The following is a 24,110-nucleotide window of genomic DNA, read 5'->3' as shown; positions in this document are numbered from 1 at the left end:
TAATTCGCAGATCGGCACACATGTGAACCACAGATTAATTACACAGTTAAGAGGGTTGATCCGTACCGATCAAGGATCAACCGCGGTCCGCTACACCACAAATGCAGAGTGAAAACGTAACTTTTAAGCAATCAATAGAGAGCACAGTAGGCATCCTGTCAAGGAAGCAGGACCAGGGACTCCATGAACACAGTCCAGATCCAGAATCATCATGGCTAGTGCTGTTAGACCAGGCCATGATGAGGAGACTAGACGCCTGTCCTTTTGGAAATAAAATAAAAGAAAGTGTCTCTGCCTGCACCAGCGGGCCCCTCCCATTCAGCCCCTCCCATTCAGGCTCTTTGGCTTTTTTATTTTACAGCCCCTGCGACACTGAGTGAAATGAATTGAAAGATCACCAATCAGGAGCCCGACTACAACACGGACATGCGCCCCCCCCCCTATCAAACCCCCTGTCTCTTGTTGGGAGCCCCCGGTGGGAATGTTCACTGTTTGAAGAGTTAACTCTTTAATTCCGTCTGGAATGTTTCCTCTGGGTGGGGCAGCTCATGAACCAGATCACTAACCCCTCTTCTCCTTCCAGTCAATCTCCCAACCCCGTCTCCCTCCTCCCCTTCATCTAGCTACTAAATTCAATACCTCTATTTCTGGGCAGGGGGAATCGTCCACACATGGCTGTTAAGAGCAGGTCAGCACAAAATGAAGCCTGGTCGGTGCCAGCACGATTACACTTAACACTCTTATTCGGATAAAACTGAAAACATCATTTGCATGTGAAAAAAAAAAAAAAAAACACACCCACTCTGGCATGTATAATAGATACATGCCAGAGTGATCCACACTACCGTACAAAAACACATAAAAAGTTAATAATCTCAGTTGAGCAAGCGCAGGTCACTGGAGCCAGCAGAGTTGCACTTAAGCACATTGAAATAGTAACTGAAATAGTAATACAATACTACAATGTGAGATGGGAGATTTTTTGATAATCCAGAAACATATTTGGCAGCTGATTTTTTTAAATGCATCATGTGTTCAGCGCCATACAGAGTTCACAGGCTAGGCTCTTTTAATAAATACTTTGATGATTCATGTCATGGTTTAAAAAAAAAAAAAAATATATATATATATATATATATATATATATATATATACATATATACATATACACATATACACACACACACACACACATGTATATATATATATATATATATATATATATATATATATATATATACACACACACATATATATACATATATATTTGTATTTCTTCCGTTTGTAAACACAACAGACAATTCAAATGAAGTTAAATGTTCCAATACTGCCAAGACACCAACGCTACTGGAAACTGGAATTGCAAAATATAATTACGCATCATTAATTGTGCAGGCCCTTATTGGTTTCCATCCTGAAACAAATTCAACCGTAGCCATACCGGCCAGACGGCAGTACGCAAAGAGCAGCATCAATCAGAAAACTGCCATTTAAAAAAGCAATCCAGAGTTAAAAGCCCAGTCGCCTCCATCCGACCCGACCAGCCAAGGCCTGCTGTCGATGAGGCAAAGCAAGGTTCACGCAGCATTGAACTACAAACACAAACTGGAAAATCCCAGAGCAACGCCTCATATGTGTAAACACCACAAGCTCCTCTTCAAAATACTACCAAAAGAGTGTTTCGAGAGTTTAGCACTTAATTAGAAAGACACGCAAAAGTAGAATCACTTCTGACATTATTTTTTCATAAAGCCTGAATTTAGACGGTGGATCGCTTGAAAACCCATTTCTTAAAATGAACTGAAGTGCTTGAATGCAACACAACAATACAACCATGCATCTTTTAACCGTCTGTTTAAGCAAACAGTGCACACATCGAAGTTCATTTTTGAAGTCCTTCTGGTTGAACAAGTATGACGTGTCTATAAGAGGGAAAGACACATCAGGTCAGACACAAATTTTGTGTTAAAATAAGACACCTGTAGACTGGCTAATCTGTATTGAGATCAGTGGGGGAAGGGGGGACTTGGAAATGAGGTTAACCCTTTAGTGTCCCGACCCATTCATACCAAATGCCATTAGTAATATAATTTTGGAGTCGATAATTCATCCAGACAAAGAACCTTGTGTGGAATTAAAGAGTCAATAAAAAATGTAAAGGGCGGTAATAAATGCAAGTGAAGGTGCATCAGGAACACATAGGATAATTAAATAAGGGACTTTATTAGTTTTCTATTTAGTTTAAAATAACCTCTCCATCGACAAAAAAGGTAAAGGAACCCCAATTTTACAAGCACTTAACCGTTAAATGTACTTTTCCAACCTTATATTGTTGAAGGGTTTATCGTCACTTAAACTGTGCTGAACAGTAAAGGATGTACTGACATTTGAGTTTGTCCATAAGTGCTACTTTACTGTAAAATTATTTGATTCTTGGTCACGTCAGTGACACAATGTATAAATAGTGACATGAAAGTATTGTTGTCAGTGAGCAGGAGTGAGCAGGCCGGGTTGACGTTTTCAATTCCCCGTGTAGCTCCACAACAGTTTGAGCAAAGGAAGGATAAAATACAGGTTTTACACGCCACGCTTACACTTCTTGTCCGGAGCAAGCATTGTGAAATGTTTTAATGGACCTCAGCCTTCCTCATTATTTATCATCTGAACTACCTCCATTTGCAAGCGGTTTGTACGAATAGGGGTCAGACGGTAATTCCTGCCTTATTACATCAGCCAAACAGGAAGTCCAGTAAACAGAATAAGACTAAGTACACCATTTAAAACCCACTGACAGTTATGGCATGTGAGGCATTGCGTTCAGCGAGCAGAAAACGGGTCAGGTTGGCGAACACGGAACGTGCACATCAGGCAGTGGGGCGACACAACAGAGACGTGATGAGACGTCCAGTGGCCCTCCCATTAACGCTGCAGTGGGTGGGCCGATGCACTGGCAGGGGGGCAGATTTGTTCCACATACCACGCTTAAAAACAGATAACTTCAGCCCATCTGCTGAATACAAGGTCTACCTCATTTGTCATAAATGAACCATAAACGAGGCCAAACATTCCTGCCTCTAAAAGCTCACACACACACACACACACACACACACACACAATCTGCATTGATCGCTGCTCTGCAGCCGTGCAGTGCAGCTCCCCACTTCCTGGCTGATGTGTTGCTGGGGCGACAGCTAAATTATGCAACAGCAATGGCTCAACAGATAGGCTTCAGTGCTCGAGCAACAGAAGCAGGGCTCAAGGGTGGCAAACGACGGACGGGGCTCGGCAGTAACAGATGCCCCCCACCCCAGAAACCAATGTCTCTTTGTTGGCCACCATTTACATTGAGTCAAATGTATTCCTCACCCAAATTGTCCCTTCTTGCGCTCTGCCCAGGCTAATGCTACTGCTGCTTTTGCACTGACTTCTTGAGTCTTTGGTTGGTCTAAGGTTGGCAGTATTTCCTCATTAAAAACCTCTCTGATCCAAACCAAATGACAAACTACAAATCTAATCAGATTGTCGGGGGTAATTATCCAGCTTCTTGTAATTGAGCCCGCTAAATGTTAGTCCAATCAAAATGTACTTACGTTCTTGGCTGCTAGTCTATTTGTCTGAAGCGAACTGTGTAATGTAAACTGTGTGTTAAGCATTCAAGATACACTTTTTTTTTCATTGAATCATAGGATATCAATTACACAAGAGCACTAATGCAAGGCTCCAAATGGGAATAATTCAAATGTGGCCACCGATATGTCATCTTGATGCCAAGTTTAAAGCCTGTCAAGCGCATTATTCCACACTGTGATGCGATGAGTGATGTACTCATGTCGGTTTCCACGTCCTCTTGCCTTGTCATTTCTCTCTCGCTGTGATCATAGCAATTCAAATGTGGACATGCTCTGCTTACCGCCTTCACGTTGTCTCATTTGCCAGAGGACAGAGGGGGAACAAACAGTGTCACACACACACACACACACGCACGCACACGCTCTGTCACAATCATTACAGTGTGACGTAAGACACAATTTGTGTTCCACGGGCATGATTAAAACTATTAATCACAGAGGGATTATCGCAAAAAGCGGAAGGGGCCTGTGCACATTCGTATGTGAGCAGGAGGGGTGGGGGTGGGTGGATTACAGGGGTCAGGCAGCCTCTGTCCCACTGTGGTGGAGGCCAAAGTGCTGAGGCTGGCCGGCTGCCCTCCCTATCCCTCTCTCTCCACGCGACACCTTTGTCCATCTCCTTGTTTGACAATTATTTACTCTGCTGTTTAGGACAGAGCTGAGGTCACCACACATACATCACTGACATGAAAACACTGGCTACCCGTGTCTGTCCACCCCCATCTGACCTGTACAGGCCCCTTGCCACTCATACACTTAGGAGTACAGGACTACAAGACAGACTAATCAAATGGTTGTCAGTCAAGTGTTGTTGCTGGCAACTCGCATGCAACTAAACATTACCGCTTTACACAAGATGTTTGTTTCTTCTTATTCTGCGGTGTGTCACTCATGTTCCACCCATTGTTTAAGAGCTACATATGATTTAGTTTGCGCCACATATTGGTGAACTAGCAAATGGGACATGAACATCCGGTTTGTCTCTCTGCTGCTGTGGATGAAATCAGCAGAACAAGCCTGTATATGGTCTGCTGTGGCTCAAGCACATCACAGGGTCTCTATCGAAGTGGTCACAGCATTCACACATACCGCATGCAATGTAAATGTTAATGTAAATGGTCGTCCGTGCATTTGTTTCTTCTAGCTGGCCATCCCACATCGCCTCTGTCAGTGCTTTTTAGAATATAATAAATGAGCTGCTCCCTACATTATTATAGGTGGTCGGTATTTGCGGCATCTGCCAGGCTCCTCTCTGGCCTCTTGAAGACAATGACATCAAAAAAAGACATGAAACAAAAAAAAAAGAGCACACAAAAAACAGTTCCCCTGCCTCCACTGTCCCCCTCCCCCTCCAGCGGTGCAACCTGAAACTGCCTGAAGAGATGAGCCGTCATTAAATACTGCAGAGCTGACATAATGACAGGAAAGATAAAAGAGAGGAAACAAAAAAACAAAAAAGGCCAGACCAATTCTCATCCCATAATGCCTCCCCCATCCCCCAGGCTCGGCCCGCCTCTCCTAATAAAAGACACCGGGCCACAGATAGGGCACTGGTCAGCTGCAACTCTGCTGCTGTGATCATCTGTTCCGACATAATACTGCTTCACTCTTTCCGACACCAATGAAAACTCCATTCTATACAATACTCATATTCATGCAATGTGTTTGAATCATCTCCAGCTAATCCCTTTAAGGACATAGGCTCTGGTTGATATACAATGATAATAAAACCAGGACTACTACCGCCCCTCCTCCCACCTCTGTACTACTGCCTTCCCTAAATTAGGAAATGTGGTCTAGAGAAGCACCATTCAAAGACATTTGCCTTTAAATAGACAGTAATAAAATCCAGACACATGATAGTTGAGCACCCTCAGCCCACTAATCAAGCTCAGATTTGCCCTCCGACACTGCCCACTCTAGTGCAACTACGGCTTTTTATATCACACTGCTGCTGAGCTCCCTTTAAGCTGCTACGTCTCAAGCCATGATGCTGAACCACATGTAGCTCGGCTTGGTTCCCAGTTGGCATTCCAGCGTTTTGTAACACTGTGCTGAGGCAATATTTACCTTCAAGGGAAAGTGCACTTGGCACACAGCCGAAACTCTTGGGTTGGGGCGGGAGGGGGGTGTGACAGATTGCTACTGTGTACTACATCCAAACTTCCCACCCACCCAAAATCCTCGCGCTGACCCGGCCAACCACCCACAGCCTCACAGCAGCGGTCCTGCCCTGGCTGACTCCGCTACTTGGATCAGAGCCAAACCAGAGCTCCAAGAGGGAGGGGGGAGGGATATGTGTACACACACACACACACACACACATGCACACACACACACACATATACGCACACACATGCACACACACCCCCACCCCCCTCTGCCAGGACTCACTTAGGGAGGATTTTTAGCCACAAAAGCCAATTGGTGCTCAACCATCCACAGAGATTTGAATTGTCTCACGATTAAACAGCTGGAGAGGTTTGTCACACAGTCAAGATTAAGCAGTTGCTGGACTGAAATATTAAACAAAACCCTCAAGGGGGGGGGACGACTTACCCCTATTAGGGTAACAACAAACAGTGTTTTTAAAGAAGATTAGGATTGGCAGTGGGATATCTTTATGTCCAAAAATCATTTTTAAAAGAAAATTCCAACTTTGCACACATGACAGGAAGATAGCTTTGGTTTGAGGGGGAGAGACATAACTGGGTAAAGACTTAAAGAGGAACTGAAATAATAATGGATGGTGCGGCTAGGAGCCAAAGCTGGGCACTAACCTGTCTGAAGTGATCATCAAAGCCCCAATCCGCCTGTCCGTTAGGAGAGGTAGCAGAGTGAGGCCCCGCAGGAGACAGGCCCTCATCGGGTTCCTGCTTCACTCTGATGGGCGGGGATGCGGCCCTCTGGGGGGCCGACGCAGAGTAACTGCCAAACGGCCGGGCCACGATGCGGGACGCACTCTGCTGCAAAGCCAGGGTCTGCTTGCGGAGGAACTCCAGACCGCTGGCACTTCCCTCATCCTCATCGCTGCCCTCGTCCCCTTCCATCATCTCATTATCGTCGTCGTCGTCCCCGGAATCCCGGCCTCTGTCCTCGTCGTCCTCCCTTTCCGAGTCCACACTGCTCTGATTGGAGACCCTGGGAGGCAACCCGCCACCGGGGACCACCCCAGCCAGGCCTTTGCCCATGAAGCTGGCCCCGGACGCCCGGGCAGCTGCCAGGATGGCCTGCTGGGCAGCAACCTGCTGAGCATACATGATGTGGGCTTCTCGCAGCTTCCTCTCCTTGCGCTCCATTTCTAGTCGGGCCTGCTGCTGGCGCTGGAGCTGCTCCATTACCGCCTCCAGCTTCATCCCCCCTGTAGTAGAGGTGCTCTGAGGAAAGGCCACGCCAGGCTCCTGAGACATGCTGGGCTGTAGGAGGAAGAGAAGGAGCCATGGATGACATGCTGAAATCTAATTACCGTTATCTTATTTTGACAGGATGAAATGAAATGCATCCCACCACACATAAAAACACAATAATCAAAGCGAGACTTGAACAGAGGAGCCATAATTGTATACAACACCATAACATGGGTAATGAATCTATATAATTTCCATCAGGTTCATATAGCTGAAACTTGCTAAATTACAATTCCTCTCTATTTAGTCAATGTTTGAACTGCGGACCTTGTAAAAACCTTCAGCTACAATGATACATCTGACTTGCTAATATACACAAACGAGACGTGTGTTCTGGTGGCTTAGGCTTTCAGGTTCAACATATAAACTCAAAGACCTGAACATGTGTAAACGAGGAAAACAATGAAGCAGGATCGTCCACCAACACTGTCTACCAGCATTGCAAAGCAGCCAGGCCAAACCTTTGCACAAGAAAAAAGAAGAAGAGGGGACTGAAGTAATCTGAAGTAATCCTGAAGGAACCTTTCACGATCTCGGGAGTCCACACAGATATCACATCTGCACGTTAAAACGTTGACGCTACAGCAGCGAACCACAACTCTCTAGTAATACCAGAAGAGAGAGAGACAAGTGCATTAGTTATTAACCAACTTGTATCACTATGACTTCTTGGAGGAGCAGCACAGTGATTTATCACATCGAAGTCCCATCAACATACACGTCCAAAGGCCTTTAACTAAACCAACGGCCGTTGGCCCCAAACATTCATAATATAACTAACGCTAGATGACTAGCTAGTGTTCAAACTAGCTGGTTGACCCGAGAGAAAGATGAGCGGCGTCCAGCAAAAACTTCAACGTCAACGTGAAGTGAAAAGGGACGTTAAAGTGAACTCGGCATCTGGATAAGGCGAACAGCCAAGAGGAAACAAACGCGTTACAACTGCAAAAAAGATAAAAGAAAGTGTAACGTTACATCTTTTCCGCGTTAACGAACGTTAGCTGCCACATCCACAAAACACGTAACTAGACGTTACGTTAATGGAAAAGTTACCGTACAAACAAGCGACAGTGGAACGTTAACGTCTTTAAAATGAAAACAAACCAAACACAAATAAAAAGATGTGTCGCAGTGTTTCCGGAAGGTTCTGACGTTACAATGAGTTTTATTTAAAAAGTCACCAACCATAAGGTCAAATTAGCTCCGAGAGTTGTCCTTCTTTTTCTTACGCAAAACGTCCCGTTCGGCTGGCTAACGTCAACTCTTCCCCGTAAAGAAGGCAGTCAAACCGCGGCTACCGGAGGGCGTCAGGCTCGCGACCGAGCGTGTAAAAAGAAAAAAAGAAAAAAAGAAAAAAAAGGACGCCAAGCATTACCACGACTCACCATTTGTGCCTTACTACTGCTCGAATTGTCCACCATCCCTCCTTCCTTCCTTCCTTCCTTCCTTCCTTGGGCGTTCTCGTCCTTCCCTCGTTTACGGCACTCGCTCACTTGTAAACACACACACGCGCGCGCGCACGGGGGCTGAGACGCTGTGCATGCACCGTAGATACCGACTTATCCGCCGGCGGAAAGGCGTTGTGTGCTCTCTTCTGCAGCGACCTCTCCAAATGTACCTGTGTTTCTGTCTTTCTTTTCTTTTCCCCCCACTGGGGTTGTCTTCTTTAATGGGAAAGGGGACCGCCTGGAAAATGGCCCGATCTCATATCTCGGACAGCGCTGAGGTAACTCCCTTCAGTTGGTTTTTTTTTTTTTCTTCTTTCCTCCCCTTCAATTGACACCCCCCGCATGGCGCACATCGGCATTAGGCCCGCCCAGCGACAGCAACGTGTCTCACACAGCCCCTTTCAGTTCCGTGACACTCTTTATTGAGTTAGGTTCACCTATAATTTATTCATATTCATATCTTCCAATTGTACAACATAGCATTTAGTAGGCTGGAACACTTGGATGCAGATATAAGGTATGTGGAAGTAGCAGTAATAGTAGCACCACCTCAATTAAAAAGCGTTGAGCTAAATGAGTCATTGCTCTGCACGATAAACAACATGGCAGTGAGAATGGCGCAATGTTTCAATGCAATAATACGGAATAAACTCATTGTAAGGGTCCTCACAGTGAAGTGAAGTAGCTATTGCGCTGAGAAAGCAGCATGGCTCCATGCTGCCCCCTTGTGGCAACAACGACAACCATGTTTATAACGTTTAGTGCAGCCAGCATACTCACTACTCATGTAGAATAGATCATAGAATCAAAACAACTCCATTGATATACTAACTCCTCACACAATCTCTACCGGAAATCATTTGCAATCATTGTAATCAGAGTCTACTCATGGAAGTATAGATAATAGCTTTATTTTAATAATGTAAACCAATAAACGGTACAATCAAAAGAAAAAAGAAAAAGGATTTGTGTTTACCATCGTAAAATAACTGAGTTATTGCATTCAGCAATAACACAACAGTCACAATGTTGTATAACAAGCAGATTGTCCCAACAGTTGCATAGTACAGGTGAGTCAAGTGTACTTGCTACTGACCACTGGTAAGTGCAATATTTGTGTCCAGAGAAACGTTGTGCAGTCAGAGCCAGGGGGGTCAATACACTTTAAATACAGCTGTTGCATTAAAAGTATTTTCCTCATGCTTGCATCAAGTGACTCACACTCAAGTGTAACAGCAGAATCCGCTTTTATCTCATCGCGTTTTCCTCAAGTCTTCAAAAGAATTTGGGAATTGACCCCGATTCTCAGAAGTACAAATCAAGGTTCCTCCTCCTCCCCCTGCACCCCCATTACAAAATGTCATACTCTTTCGAGTTCTTGCAATTCTTTACGGTGGCCAAGTGGCCAGCTATACCTTTCATTTATAGGACTTGTAACGTAAAACAGCAGCCTCCCATCTATCCTGACCTTGACACACTAAAACAGCAATCAATTTAAAGTCGCTGTTTATTTGACTCATTTGTGGAAAAAGGCTAACTACTTTCTATTTGCTCACTCATACTCACACACTAAATTAATCTCCTGAAAAGGTGATCAGTCACTCTGATTTTGACTTTTTTTGTTAGTTAATACAGTTTTAAAAAAAAATAAGATGCAACCCAGACTACAATAAGGGTGAACACATACATGTGTTAGAAGAAAACAAAACACAAAAAAATGCCATTTTTAGCACACCCGTGTCTAATGTGTAGAAAACAGTAACAGACACATCACAACAAAAAACAGGAAATAATACAAACACAAATTGAATTTGAGCAAATATGATCCGCAAATATCAAGTGGACGAAAATTCCTTAATCCTTATGCAAATGTAGTTCACTGGCTTTAAGCTGTAACTACGTCTAGTGTCCCCGATGAATATACTCATGAATAAATAAATACAATATTGTGACCCAAAATCTGCCCTCAACACACTCTTGATGTGATTAAGATGACACAGAACAAGTAATCAATAAAATCTATTTTTGAATTCTTCCCGTCCAATCTAAAATTGTTTGGGAAAAAAAAGGGGGGGGGGGGGATTTAAATGAGAAACATATCGACGTCTTACCACATACATAAACGTCATGACAAGATCACTTCCATAAGGATCATAAATATAAAATATATGTGAATATATATATATATTATTTTTTCTGGATGTTAAAACTTATTTCTACAATACAGAGATTGTAACTCAAAGCACTCGAGTAGCTCGTCTGCTTGGTTATGCTGTGCCATACACAGCAGTGTAACATTTGGTACTCTTACAAACAGTGGATCACTTTGTAGGACAGCTTTCTTCTTGGTATGTAGCCGTTTGCTCAACGACAGCTTGTAAAAAGTAATAAAGTCTTTGTCTTCTGGGTCACAGAGCAAATAATATGGTCGGAGCAGAAGATAATCCTAAAACAGGCTTCTCTTCTAAACAGCAAAATTAGCTAAGAAAATAATAATAATTACACGTGTGCTAAAAAGAAATGGTTTTCACTCAATCATCTGACGACTCATTTCCATTTAGTGCTTTGATTCATATAAAAAATAAAAAAAAACATATAATTAAAGTTGTTCTTTTTGTAGACTAGGTGTCATTTGTTTTAGGACAGATACATTAAAGACAAACAGATAAACACCCAGTTAATGCAACAAGAGTCAGGGAATGATCAGGATTATGTGAGGTGCCTTCATATAGTTAGTTAATAACTGGAAACAACAGTAACCATCTCCCCACTGGGTCAATGAGGACGCATCCCATAATGTGCACACACACTCTACTTGGAGCACGGGCATAGTTAGCATTTCAATAAAATTCAATAAAAAGAAAAATAGGTCAAACTTTGGGGTCACAGTGAATAAGGCTTGTTCTTATGCCCCGTTGGCGTTTCCTTTCTTCTTTCTGTGCGTGGGCTGAGCGACCTCGTGCACGTGGTCCTGCAGGAACGGGGAGTTTGGCTTCAGAGCTGGAAGTCCTCAGGCAGCACAGCGGCGCAGCTGGATTAGAGAGGGGGCCTCAGGCACCGGTGACTAAAGTCAGGGACAGGAACTGGTGCCGCGCCTTGGTAAAAGGTTGGAGTAACGGCACCGGGCGTCACTGCACGGAGCAGGACGGGCCCTCGGAGCAGCAGCACACAGAGGAGCCCATGGCTTTGGGCGGGATCAGGTCCAGGTCCTCGTCGTCGGGAATCTCATCCAGGCGATAGCCGTCCTGGAGAAGCTGCTTGCTTAAATCAGGATGGACCTGGAGGGCAAAGACATGACATCATTTTGACTTTTTCATACCCCGTGATTACTTGTGCCTGTTGCTGTGACACTTAATACATGTAAACCAATATTTATTTATTTTTAATCGGGTGGAAACTGCACCGACCAAAGCGATATTTAAGTGAAGGAAAAATAGAGCCAAGGTTTCTAATGACACAAACAAATCTTTAAAATTATATGGATGGCCCAAATAGAGATTCTATCACAGCCACAGAGCTAGTCACATACATGGGATTACCAAAGCATCCTAAGAAGGTCCCAAGAGGCAAACTCACCTCAGCTGAAGAGTATCCTGAGGAATACTGCTCAAAATCGATCTCTTCCTCGCTGTAAGGACAAGTACGACAGGTTCTGTCATTCTGATGGTAACAACTGCATGTGTGTTTGTGTGCGTGTGTCAGCTGGAAATGTTTGCTGGGAAAGCACCAAAGATTCAACCTGGATCATGTCCAGGTGGCATAATATTATGGCGACAATGTAAAATGTCTACTGTTGCAACTAAGAAGTGGTAACATTAGATCTGCAAGTATTTCAGTGCTCAGTTTTCTGCATATAGAAGGAATTCAACAACGCTGTCCCGTGTATAGAGGCAAAGCCCCGCCCCTTCTCTCTCACACAGACTCACACACACACACACACACACACACACACACACACACACACACACACACACACACACACACACACACACACACACACACACACACACACACACACACACACACACACACACACACACACACACACACACACACACACACACACACACACACACACACACACACACACACACACACACACACACACAGTTTTGAGCCTGTTTGAATTGTGTCATGAATTACACATTTATCAACAAAGTCCCATTTTGTATGAGTGTGAAAATACATAATTAGAAAGACTCCACACCCAAAGGTTACGCTACGATAGCTGTTGCAATACGATAGCTGTGTTACGCTACGATACCTGTTTTACGCTACGATAGCTGTGTTACACTACGATAGCTGTGTTACGCTACAATTCTTGTGTTACGCTACGATAGCTGTGTTACGCTACAATACCTGTGTTACGCTACGATACCTGTGTTACGCTACGATAGCTGTGTTACGCTACAATTCCTGTGTTACGCTACGATACCTGTGTTACGCTACGATACCTGTGTTACGCTACGATACCTGTGTTACGCTACGATACCTGTGTTACGCTGCGATAGCTGTGTTACGCTACAATACCTGTGTTATGCTACAATAGCTGTTTTACGCTACAATACCTGTGTTACGCTACGATAGCTGTGTTATGCTACAATACCCGTGTTACGCTACGATAGCTGTGTTACGCTACGATACCCGTATTACACTACGATACCTGTGTTACGCTACGATATCTGTGTTACTCTACAATAGCTTGTGCGCGGATAAAGCTAAGCTAAGCTACCTAACTAGCCAGCCAGCCAGCGTAGCGCCCATGTTGGCGTTGATGACATCACTGTGCGATGATGTCTTTCAGTGAGCGGCCTCACACAAAACCAGATGACACTAGGATCAAACTGTGACTTTCTTGCCGTGCAAGATTATGTTTTAAATTGACAAATTTCATGTGTAATTCATGGCACAGTTCGAGTGGGATAAAACAATTAAAATGTGCCTCTTTCCGTTGACTAGCATTAGTCCCATGGTGGACACCTGAAAGAGACTCCACCTCCATACCTGGTGTCACCTTACCTGTCTGAGTCCATGGCAACCAAAGTGTCCTCAGCGTGCTGACTCAAAGCAGCGTAGCCCTTGTTATACTTCACTGTCCTAAAAGGAGAACCAGAAAGTGTACAAAAATAAAAAATTAATCATCTCCTACTTTAAGCTGTAAGCTCACATCAGCTTCGTCTCTCCTCATCATAGCTCTCCGCTCCTTGCCTGGGCTGATGCATCACTGGCAGCCCTGGTGAGAGGGCTTTCCTCTTCAGTGCCTTCCTCGCCATCTCCCTGTGCTTCTCTGTAAATAATAACAAAAGAAATGTTGTGCCGACTGGGACTAACTGGATGAGAGTCAGCGTAAAAAGTCACAGAAGACGTTTGTTGTGCCAATAACACCATATCTTGAACAAAAATGTTCTTGTCTTCGTGTAGGGACTTGAGATTTCCCGAAACTTCCTACACACTCTCGACAAGTGGAAGGTCTTCGAGAATGACTGACGTCACTGATGTCATGGTGCAGATTCAACACGTTTAAAAGACTGATTAAGAAAAACAATTTGATGAAGGTAAAGCAAAACAAAATCATCATTCCCTATATTAAATGCTACTCAAAGAGCTAATGGCAAAAAGTTTATTTTTTAATTTTTAATTTGTTCACCATGTTCTTGCTTGTTGTTATTTCAAACTCTGTGTATATCCACACCTGCTGGTATGCATGTACATGCTGGTCCTATCATTTGCCTCTTACTAGTATTTTATACTCCCCCACCCCCACCCCCTTGCTAAAACACAAATTTCTAAAATTAGGGCCCTCTTTGTCAAAACTCTACACACAAAAACCAAAAATATACAAGAAAAACAACCAAAATATCTTACATCTCTTGCAAAAGCAAACACTTCATTCAAAACTATATAAACCCTTCTAAAAAAAAAAAAACTGCACACCGATGTTCTAAAAGTAAAACACTAGTATTTTCAATTTACCATATTGTACTTTAAATTAAGTACAGTTGGTCAGTCAGCTGTGACCACAGCTGAACTCATATGAACAATTAGGAAGTGACTCCTGGTCTACAGGCGGTAGCCTAATGGAACTGGTCATGATGAGTCAAGAAAATGATTACGTAGTTTGAGGTGGATGGCCGGAGCTCTGGACATGATGTAAGGTCCTCTTTTCTCCAGCGGCCGGATCCCTCCATCCGCGGCCTTAGGTCTTGTGCCGTTACTGGGGCCCTGCGATCGGAGGAAACGAAGAATAATCTGCATTGCACGCGCATGTGCGGCGCCAAGTGATCCACAAGAATAGAGTATAATAGTGACTAAATGGCGCCACGTGACAGCTAAACGACCAGACTGGAAAGTTTGTTTTTATGGTCGTCACAAAAACATTGTGATTAAATAAATAATGATAAAAACAAAACGATGAGACTAGTTTATTCAAACATTTTTCTTGTAGGGCAACTAATTTTGCCAGCCACATTCATTTTCGAAAACTCCCCCAAATGTTCCCAGCAGTCCATTCGGTGTACAAGATAAAACCTATTTCCCGTGTTTATGAGCTCATTATTCACGTCATTTTACAGTCAAACAGTCAACGCCCAACAGGCGGTAAGTTCCCCCCTCCGCACTCATTTACTTCTCACGGCTCCTGTCTGAGCTCGTGCACTAGCTTCCCAGTGTCTATTTACAAGCTAGCGTTAGCCGGATTAGCTTCAGCCGACATTACCGACACAACTTGTGGCTTCGGCTGCGCTTCAAGCAGGGTGTCCTTCTCCGGTTCCTCCATGATGTCGTTCATCATCTCGGCTTCAGCTGTCACAGTTTACCCCACAACACGGCCATGGTGACAAGAGCCCCACCGGCGCGGGACTTTGTTGTTTTCTCTTCAGGGGCAGGTAGGCACTTCTGTTAGGCAGCTACGCTGTGTGACAGCTTCCATGCCACTTCCGGCCAAAATTACAAAATAAAACCCTTTCCACGCTTATATGTTTAAAAAAAAAAAAACATACGTGATATGCGTGTTGGCCAAGAAGATAATTCAACATAAATGTTTGGTTTTGTGCCGTAGTGTAAACTAAACGCCCAGTTAAACTAGAAACACAAATAAGTTAAGAAACGGCGGAAACGATTACATTATAACATATTTATATTTCTAAAATGATGTGTAGTTGTTTAATACTTCATAGCGAATAATTAAACTCAATGAAGAATGGTCTCATGTTCCGGTTAACCACAGTAGATGCATTGCATTTCCAAAACATACAAATGGTGCAATAACTCCCGTATATTGCTTTAATTATTTTGTTTTTTATTATTATACTGCATTCTATTGCTATCCCACTCTCACCATTGTAATAAACAAGCCAGGAGAAAGGTTTCCAGCCCCCTGTCGCCATCTGGTGGTTGAGTCTCCTTGAGAAAGTATCATCATGTTCTGCAATGTGAGGCTAAAAACATCCATCCATCTATCCATTATCATCCGCTTATCCAGGGTCGGGTCGCGGTGGCAAAAGGTTCATCAGGCCGACCCAGGCTTCCCTCTCACCCGCAACACTTTCCAGCTCATTCTGGGGGATTCCGAGGCGTTCCAAGGCCAGCCGGGAGATATAATCCCTCCAGCGTGTCCTCGGTCTTCCCCGGGGCCTCCTACCAGTTGGCTGTGCCCGGAAAACCTCTAATGGGAGGCGTCCAGGAGGCATCCTGACTAGATGCCCGAACCACCTCAGCTGACTCCTTTCGACACGAAGGAGCAGCGACTCGACTCCAAGCTCCCCCCTGATGTCCGAGCTCCTTACCCTATCTCTAAGGCTGAGCCCGGCCACACTACGGAGGAAGCTCATTTCGGCCGCTTGTATCCGAGATCTCGTTCTGTCGGTCACGACCCAGAGTTCGTGACCATAGGTGAGGGTTGGAACGTAGACCGACCAGTAAATGGAGAGCTTTGCCTTCCGGCTCAGCTCCCTCTTCACTAAGACGGACCGGTACAGCGCCTGTTTTACTGCTGCAGCCGCACCGATCCGCCTGTCGATCTCCCGCTCCACCTTACCCTCACTCGTGAATAAGGCTAAAAACAACATGGCTTATAACAATAAAATGTATTTGCTGTGGTTATTGCTTTGTGAAAGCTGTCTTCATCTATTTATTAAAAGGGGGTTAAATTGTGGATAAAGAATACAGCCAATATTAATGCCAATTTTAACTTAAAAAAAAAAAAAAAAAGTCCATTAATAAAAAGAATCAACAATTTAACAGAAAAGAAAACACATTCTTAAATTATTGGTTTTCTTTATTAGGTCCACCATTTTGTACACAATAGGACAGCATGGATTTAAATCAACAATATAGACATATTTGACAGGAGAGAATCAGGGGAGCTTATCTCTTTAAACATCAAATGACCTGCGGAGAGAGGAACAAAAGATATTCTCAGCTGCAAGCAAGTAATATGCATTACGTATATAGCGTAGGCCAGAAACTCACACAGGGTTTGAGGCAGTGTTGGACAGTACACATCGACTTCCCAAGCTACATGTAGTGCAGGCTCACCTTGACAGTCTATAACTTGTCAATGCCCAGCTCTTCTGGTGTTGAGATACCCAGTTCTGAAAGGGTTGGCTTTAGCTCTTGGATCAGGTAGGGATAGATATCTTTGTGAGGGCCAGCTTTGTCCTGCAAAACAAAACACACTCGGTCACAGGCAATACCTACAAACTTGGCCTCAAGAAGCACTAATTAGTCTCTAACAATATAATCTGGTGATGAATTTGCTACTACATTTACATTTTTACTATCATTACATATTTTTGTTTAATCATATTGTATACTTTTACCCTAGTATTTGGGTGAATTTTGTATTTTTGCTTTATTTCTTAAGAAACCGTTGGATACTTATTTATTTATTTAAGTTTGACAATGTGAACTGCTAATGTGGACATTTCTGATGTGTGTCTGCGCTACAGTGACGAATACCGTTTCCTGACTTCAGTTGAGGCGATTCACTGAAACAATGTTCAATAAAAAGGTTTGTGGCAGACCATAAGTGAACCTATTAAGGGACGGTCACTCGCCTTAACGGCCTCAAGGATGCGGATGGCGCTGGCCACGTCATTCAGTCTTCGGCAAGCCCTTAGTGCCGAATCCAGGATCTTGGCCTCAGGTACCAGGTCATACCCAATCAGGGTGTTCATGCCTTTTAATTAATGGAAAAAAAGCGTAATTACTTCGAAGAATCAGAAATAATAAGAACAAATGCAAACAACAAATGAGAGAAAACAAGTTACATCTTATGAACTATTCACTCATACAACTTTCCCATTTTGCTATAGGTGGTTATAGTGATCCCAGTCAAATCTATTCAACACAGGTCTGATATTTGTCTGAATATTTTTCAAATGAGCCCAACTACAATCATGACAATGACTCCGACTAGGAACAATGGGCAGAGGACACGTCATCAGAATGTAATTAGCACAAATTGTCACCTTTCCTCAGTTCCCAGGCATCGATGTCAGGTTTGCTGAAGTAAGTGATCCAACGAGCGTCAAACTCCTCGTCTGACTCCACCTTTCCATGGGAGTAACATCTGGAGGCCAATGGAGCTGGAAAACAAGAGTCAGAGCATAGAGAATGCTTTAAATGTTTTTAAATATAAGTGACAAAACAGAGGTTTTAAGAACGTACAACAAGTACATGTAATGTATTAATACATAAATGCCTTTCCTACAAAACCTCTTATTTTTTCTTAAGGATCCAAACACAAGCAGCAATAAAAGAAATGTGCATGTCTAGAATTGGCCAAAACATTATAAAGCAAGATTTGAATACTTGACTGTGTATTTGACACTTTAGTCGGCGATAATGGCTTTTAAAAACTTGTTAGTGATATGTCATGAACCTGGCCTTTTCAACATTTAACTATGATGAGGTCACGTCAAATTACAAAGAGTCAAGCTGGCAAAACAGAACACCCAATGTATTTTAAATAATCTTAAATCCTATAAGGTTGGTTGTTTTCATATTACTGTCAGTGAGCAGGCAACAGAGACCATAAAGCATGGATGACTGATGGTTACAAGAGTAAAATGGTCTCTTCAATAAAACTACTAACAACTGTTCTCCTCTTTATCCTTATTCAGACTTACAGTACCACAATGACATGCAAGTGCACAATGCACAGGTTTAAGTAATTCCAACAACAGCACATTCAAGTTAACTTCTATCTCCTTTCCTCAACAGGTCATATTGACACTACAAAAGACACTGAAGTTAACAGCTTAATATTTGAATCCCATTTACACAATAAAATCATTCATACATATACATATCATTTCTTGGGACTAACGAAAATTGATTGCACCTCGTCAGCTTTAGTCTGAATAGACACCCACAATACTGTAAGCTATACCTCTTAAGGGAGTTCAGTTCAGGACAGGTGGAGTTCAATCATATGGGAGCATATTAGCTTCAAAACAGGCCACAAACTAAAGCCTTCAATGCGCCCATAGCAAGCTCTAAGTACGCTTAACCTTGTAAGATAGGTATATAGATAATATATCATATCGTTTACATGGACATTGCAACGTGTTGATAACAGCTGCGCATAACCTGCGGTTACTGACACTCCTGAACTAACCGAGGAGGGTCATCGCAAGGTCGTGACTCTTTGGCTAACATTAATTTCGCGGTTTTCCATTTAAAATACGCTACGTGAAGGTGGAAGCACAGCAACATGTCCAGGTCGAGACCACAAGGTTGGAAAACCACAAAAATAATTCAATGTCACCCGAAGCTATGGACCGCACAGCAGCAGCTAAGCTAGGTGGCTAGCCGAGCGCGCTTACTGTAGTCGTCTTAATGAGTCTATTTCATTTCACGGTTAGGTATGGACGCGGAGACGGTCTTACCTGTGTAGCAGGGTCGTGACCGAGCCAGACTCCGGACCCCTGTGGCTGACAGTCGGAACACGGCTCGAAACATGGTACCGCGGTGGGTGCTAACCGTCCTCTGTGTCAAAAAGGGAGACTCGGAGCGGACAAACACGAGGAGGGCGACGCAGGTCACGTGACTGACGGAGAAAGCCGAACGCTGTCAAGTCCACGCCGCTGACAGGTCCGTTTCGTAATCACGTGCTACCGGAGAGCGTACGACTCGCTGTTTGCGAGGAACACAGATTGTAGCAAGTGGTTGGACATAATTAGTTGGCTCTGGCATCCAATGGATTTATTTATTCATCTCTGGCATTGCTTCAGGAAGACTTCCAGATAAACTTCAGATATGATTATTTATGAGAGCTCAAATGACTTTACATCATATTGCCACCGCTATAAAAAAAAAGGTGTTTGAGAATAAATGGCATCCAGTGTGTAACAGGGTTAGAGTTGAGCATGATTCATGCCCCCAATACACTGGATCCTACACTTCCCATAATGCAACTTAATAGCATCTTATATTAGACCCTCCATGCCTGAAATACAACCACATCTTTCAAATGCAACACGCCCCGTTTGTAACGCAATCTTTCATTAGCTAATAATAGGGGTGGAGTGCCCCTTTAACATCACTGCTAAAGTCAACACACAATACCAGCAGAGGGAGCGCTTGGTTTAAAAATACACTCTGGAGCCCTGAGTGCACAAAAAGCTTGTTTTTATTTTTGTTTTATTTATTGGTCCAGCATTTATTGGTCCAGCATATTAAGTGCTTGGAAGGAGCTGAAGAACATATAGATTCCATAACAAAACATCAAGTTATCATTTAAGGAGTAAAGTTATGTTGTATTTAATGAACCACAAATAACCATGTATGTAGAATTTCTTTCGTGTTGACAACATGGATGAAGACATTCATCCATTTTATTTTGTGATGTGTTTGTGTGGATGCAAACACATCACATGCATGTACAGAGGCCGTGTTGCACATGTAACCAGGGTATAGTGGATTATTACCGTGTAATGTTGTGTGTGTGTTTGTGTGTGTGTCAGTGTTCTTAGTGACGTGGTAAACTCTAATCCGCCCTAAGCCCAGGGCACCACACTGGATGTCCATTAGTGTAATGTGTTGCACATCTTTCCTTCTCTATCTCTCCCTGTCTCTTCCTCTCTCTCTCTCTCTCTCGTCTTTTTTATTGTTGTTGTTCTTCCATGCTTCACTGCAGTGCTTTAGATATCTGCGTTGACGTTGCACATTTGAGCCATTTAGCTCCAGTTTTAGAGCAATTAATGCCCAGTTAGGATAAGCTCGCTGACCTCTCACCTCCCAGGGGATAGGGCTCAAGGCATTTCTTGAGATGATGACCATAATATAACGTTATGTCACACTTGTGTTACATTGTGGGCTGTAACAAATATGACATAGCAATAGCATCAACAGAGAAGTCTTCATAGGGTGAGTCCATCTGCTGTGATCTATTTTTTTCCTTATATAAAGCTGGGTCATGTGACGTGTGCGGGAGGGTCAAGATGGAAGTCCCTTCACAACTATCGCCCGTCGGCTTCAGTGGAGGAAATGACTGTGTTGAGACCACGGAGAAATCAATCTCCTTGAAATGAGACAATTCAACATAACATAATATGAGAGGAAAGGGTGTGATATTTGAGAGCAGATAGGATTTTTTAACAGTAAAAATAATTTATTCACATAATTAATAAAAAGTACTGTGTCACGTTCCAAGTGGATATTTACCTTCTTTTCACCCGATGCTTGTGGCTAGAACTGAAAAACTCCCATTCTGATCACTGTCGGTTTCTCTTTTTATTTTTATTTCTTGTCTCGCATCCAAGTGTCACTGTGTCTCAAGAATAGTTTTTACATTACAAGTCACAAATGTGTCAAACCTCAGGGTGTTTACTCGGAGCACGGACACAAACTAGTTTTGAAAGTCATACAAATAGAAAGGAAACTCAGTTTGGTTCTACAGTAATGATGGTTTTATTGGCATTTTCCAAGGTATTATTTTACAATGATGGTCACAGTCCATACAGGTTAAAGAGACATGAAACGAAAAGAGTGACACTACTGCAGATAAATATGGGCCTCTCTTCCGTGTGGCCTACATATGTAGCATGCGGTTGCCATGTCAGGATATTTCTGTCTGAAGAAATTAATAATTCAGTGTCTTCTAGCAGCGGTCGGACATGCATAACACACTTAATGCACTGCTTGATACTGCTGGGGTTGAGTCATGGGTAAAGCAGTCTGGCCTGGTATGTGGAGAGGTTGTGTCCTCCCCTGTAAACTTTGCCTAACAGTTAAATTGCTTGCTGTTGAACTTGTGACCTTTAGCAGAGCTCAGCCGGATTTTACCATCGTTCACAATGTTACCTGTTATGGTTAATGCCCAAATATTTGTCTAATGCCATAACACGAGTCCCATCGACGATGCTGTTCAGACCACAGCCGAATGCAAAATATTTGCTTATGCACTGGGGCCTTGATGACAGAGATTTTATGGATTACAACAAATCAATTCAAGATTCAACCCTCGCTTTTGACTGGTCAGATTTAGCTCCCTGAGGAAAAGGTGTAATACTCTATAATCAATGGCATCGAATTGCGTTAATACTGCTCCATCTAAGAGTTGGTTCATTAGCGGTGAGTAACAACAAAAAGAAAAGTCACGTCTTCATCCGCATGGCTTCACATCAACATTAAATGCCTTGGTGTTATTCAAACGGTGGCCTTGGCTACAAGCTGTGAGGGCTGCATGTTCACTATATTCACTGTGGCCTTATCATGTAGCATCACGACATCCTAACTGATGAACACGTGGCACGTTTTACATGGACAACGCCAGGACAGTGACATGATGGGGGGGGAGGAGGGGGGCGCGGTCATGTTGGAACGAGGTGTACATACAGTTTATATTACACACAGACTTAAAAAAGAAGAAAAAAAAATAGCAATGAAGAAAACGGGTACAAGTGATCTAAGTCGATGAAGCCATTTAAGAAGCGCTATGTACAGCGTGGGGACACTTTGAGTGGATGATGAACAGAACTATATATTTGTTAACAAAATTTCAAAAGAGCAACAACACAGAACAACACAGACAACAACGGGAGGGACATGATGGGCATAATCGAGAGGTGTGTGTGGGGGGAGGGAGTATGATATGTGCATGTGTGCAAACCTCTATCACAATATAAGCATGGTTTTGCAGCGCCTGCTGTCGAGCATAGGAAGTGGGCGCTGGGCGTCGGTGTGGTGGGTGGTGGGTGGTGGGTGGTGGTGGGGGGGCTTGGTTTAGTTGGTGTTGGTGTTGTTTTCCTTAGGGTGATTGGGGTTAAACGGGGATGAAAGCACTTCTCTTTTCTCTCTCGCTGCAGTTTAGCCACTGCCCAACATCTTTGTAGCACGCTGGTTGGCCTCGTCAATCCTGGTCTTGTTAGAATCGGCCTGAAAGAGACACACGCACAGTTCAGCCAGCGGTCGGGGAAGGAGTTACTTTTAAAGGGAGACTGCAGGTTTGACTGTGGCTATGTGTGCATGAATCCATGGGTCATGCTGACTTTGTGCTCGCCATCTCTGTTGTAGAGCTTCGAGGAAATGATGGCTCACGCAAAACAACCAACCCTTACAGCTTGCCTAATAAACACAACCTTTGCATGATTCGGCTGCTATGGCTAACTGCATAAAGATTGATGTCCAGGTCCATTTATCGGCTGACCTAATCCCCCTGCATATTCACATTTCTGGGAAATACACTTGAAATAAACCGCAGCTATCCTTTTTAATGTAGGTAATCGTACTGATTTAATTGACAAAGTGGACCACTTGGATGCGTAACACTCAAATGTACACTCTGATTGTGTCCATTGGCATGTAAATCAGATTTGCTGCAGCATAGCCGTATTCGCTGTTACATAGCCTAGTGCTGAGCATGTAATCCATGCTAAACATCAGCTAAATACTCCATAGATTAGCTAGCATATGCTCTAGATTTCCTGCCTTTCGTTTAATTACTTAACCCACAATTATGAGATTACATTGATAAAGGCCAATAAATGGTTATTTATAGGCCTTTTAATACGACAAAATTCCTTCTTGATCCTCACACTGTAGATCCATATTGCCAATATTTAGAGCATCACACCTCTAAATGTAAACTCTCCTTTATCCACCTATGATGAAACGTTTACTCTGCTGGCCCACCAACTAGGACAGGTTGTTGCCTAGTAACAACTCAAATCAGACTTATTTCCACCAATACGTATGAATTTAGAACGCCGAAGAGGCAACTACATCAAAGTCCTGCACTTCCCTAGAAATGACGCAATCTTTCCCTCCAGATTAAATCTGATAGTCTCATTGAGTGATACCTTCTCCATGATCCTGTCGACCTGGCGGTTCTGGGTGTCAATCTCCTGGCCCATGTCCAGGGCCATGTGACGCAGATTGCCAATGATCCCGCCCACCTGCTCCAGGTTCTCATCCATCTCGTTCTCCCGGGCATCCTCTGTTACCCTGGAGCACACAGGAGGAGGGAAGCGGGAAAAAAGATCATGTTGGGATCGATCACATTGTGCTGGAGAGCACAAGCCTCACTAAAATGGGGTGGCACGGTGCGCAGCAGTGTACACCATATGTCTATAAAGTAAATAAGTCAGTAAATAATAAATCACAATGTTCTTGGAATTCAA

At 43.4% G+C, this 24,110-nt stretch overlaps 4 protein-coding genes and 1 long non-coding RNA gene across 8 annotated transcripts in view; 1 reads left to right on the top strand and 4 right to left on the bottom strand.

The window, feature by feature from the left end:
- The window catches only part of LOC117728805 (AT-rich interactive domain-containing protein 3B-like), a 46,388-nt gene extending 37,607 nt beyond the window's left edge, over positions 1 to 8,781 (bottom strand). For 2 of the 4 annotated variants that reach the window (XM_034529667.1, XM_034529668.1), the window contains exons 1-2: positions 8,422 to 8,781; positions 6,410 to 7,045 (exon numbers count right to left, since the gene is read on the bottom strand). In XM_034529667.1, coding sequence (XP_034385558.1) covers positions 6,410 to 7,045; positions 8,422 to 8,457 — 672 coding nt within the window. In that variant the 5' untranslated portion in view covers positions 8,458 to 8,781. The other 2 variants (XM_034529670.1, XM_034529669.1) reach the window with 2 other exon arrangements.
- Positions 8,782 to 9,379: 598 nt separating this feature from the next.
- Positions 9,380 to 15,430, bottom strand: fam219b (family with sequence similarity 219 member B). Its single transcript, XM_034526452.1, has 6 exons — positions 15,200 to 15,430; positions 14,598 to 14,706; positions 13,693 to 13,771; positions 13,504 to 13,581; positions 12,061 to 12,112; positions 9,380 to 11,762 (listed from the first exon to the last, which is right to left on the bottom strand). Exons 1-6 carry the CDS (start codon positions 15,272 to 15,274, stop codon positions 11,613 to 11,615), a joined length of 543 nt encoding a protein of 180 aa, XP_034382343.1. The 5' UTR covers positions 15,275 to 15,430; the 3' UTR covers positions 9,380 to 11,612.
- A 1,311-nt stretch (positions 15,431 to 16,741) lies between these two features.
- On the bottom strand, positions 16,742 to 19,540 carry LOC117728879 (cytochrome c oxidase subunit 5A, mitochondrial-like). Its single transcript, XM_034529804.1, has 5 exons — positions 19,377 to 19,540; positions 17,955 to 18,071; positions 17,541 to 17,662; positions 17,020 to 17,142; positions 16,742 to 16,872 (listed from the first exon to the last, which is right to left on the bottom strand). Exons 1-4 carry the CDS (start codon positions 19,447 to 19,449, stop codon positions 17,029 to 17,031), a joined length of 426 nt encoding a protein of 141 aa, XP_034385695.1. The 5' UTR covers positions 19,450 to 19,540; the 3' UTR covers positions 16,742 to 16,872; positions 17,020 to 17,028.
- On the top strand, positions 19,164 to 19,473 carry LOC117728880. The gene is made up of 2 exons (XR_004609268.1): positions 19,164 to 19,223; positions 19,353 to 19,473. It is a non-coding gene; the product is annotated as an uncharacterized LOC117728880 (long non-coding RNA).
- Positions 19,541 to 22,762: 3,222 nt separating the features above from the next.
- Positions 22,763 to 24,110, bottom strand: part of LOC117725942 (synaptosomal-associated protein 25-A-like) — a 31,304-nt gene continuing 29,956 nt past the window's right edge. Inside the window, exons 7-8 of the mRNA XM_034525849.1 lie at positions 23,790 to 23,934; positions 22,763 to 22,866 (exon numbers count right to left, since the gene is read on the bottom strand). Coding sequence (XP_034381740.1) covers positions 22,798 to 22,866; positions 23,790 to 23,934 — 214 coding nt within the window. The 3' untranslated portion in view covers positions 22,763 to 22,797. The remainder of the gene's footprint in view (positions 22,867 to 23,789; positions 23,935 to 24,110) is intronic.

The sequence above is a fragment of the Cyclopterus lumpus genome, chromosome 3 (assembly GCF_009769545.1).
Source record: "Cyclopterus lumpus isolate fCycLum1 chromosome 3, fCycLum1.pri, whole genome shotgun sequence".
Classification (NCBI taxonomy): Eukaryota; Metazoa; Chordata; class Actinopteri; order Perciformes; family Cyclopteridae; genus Cyclopterus; species Cyclopterus lumpus.
Note: the sequence above shows the minus strand (reverse complement) of the source record. Positions and strands in the feature narration are given on the sequence as shown.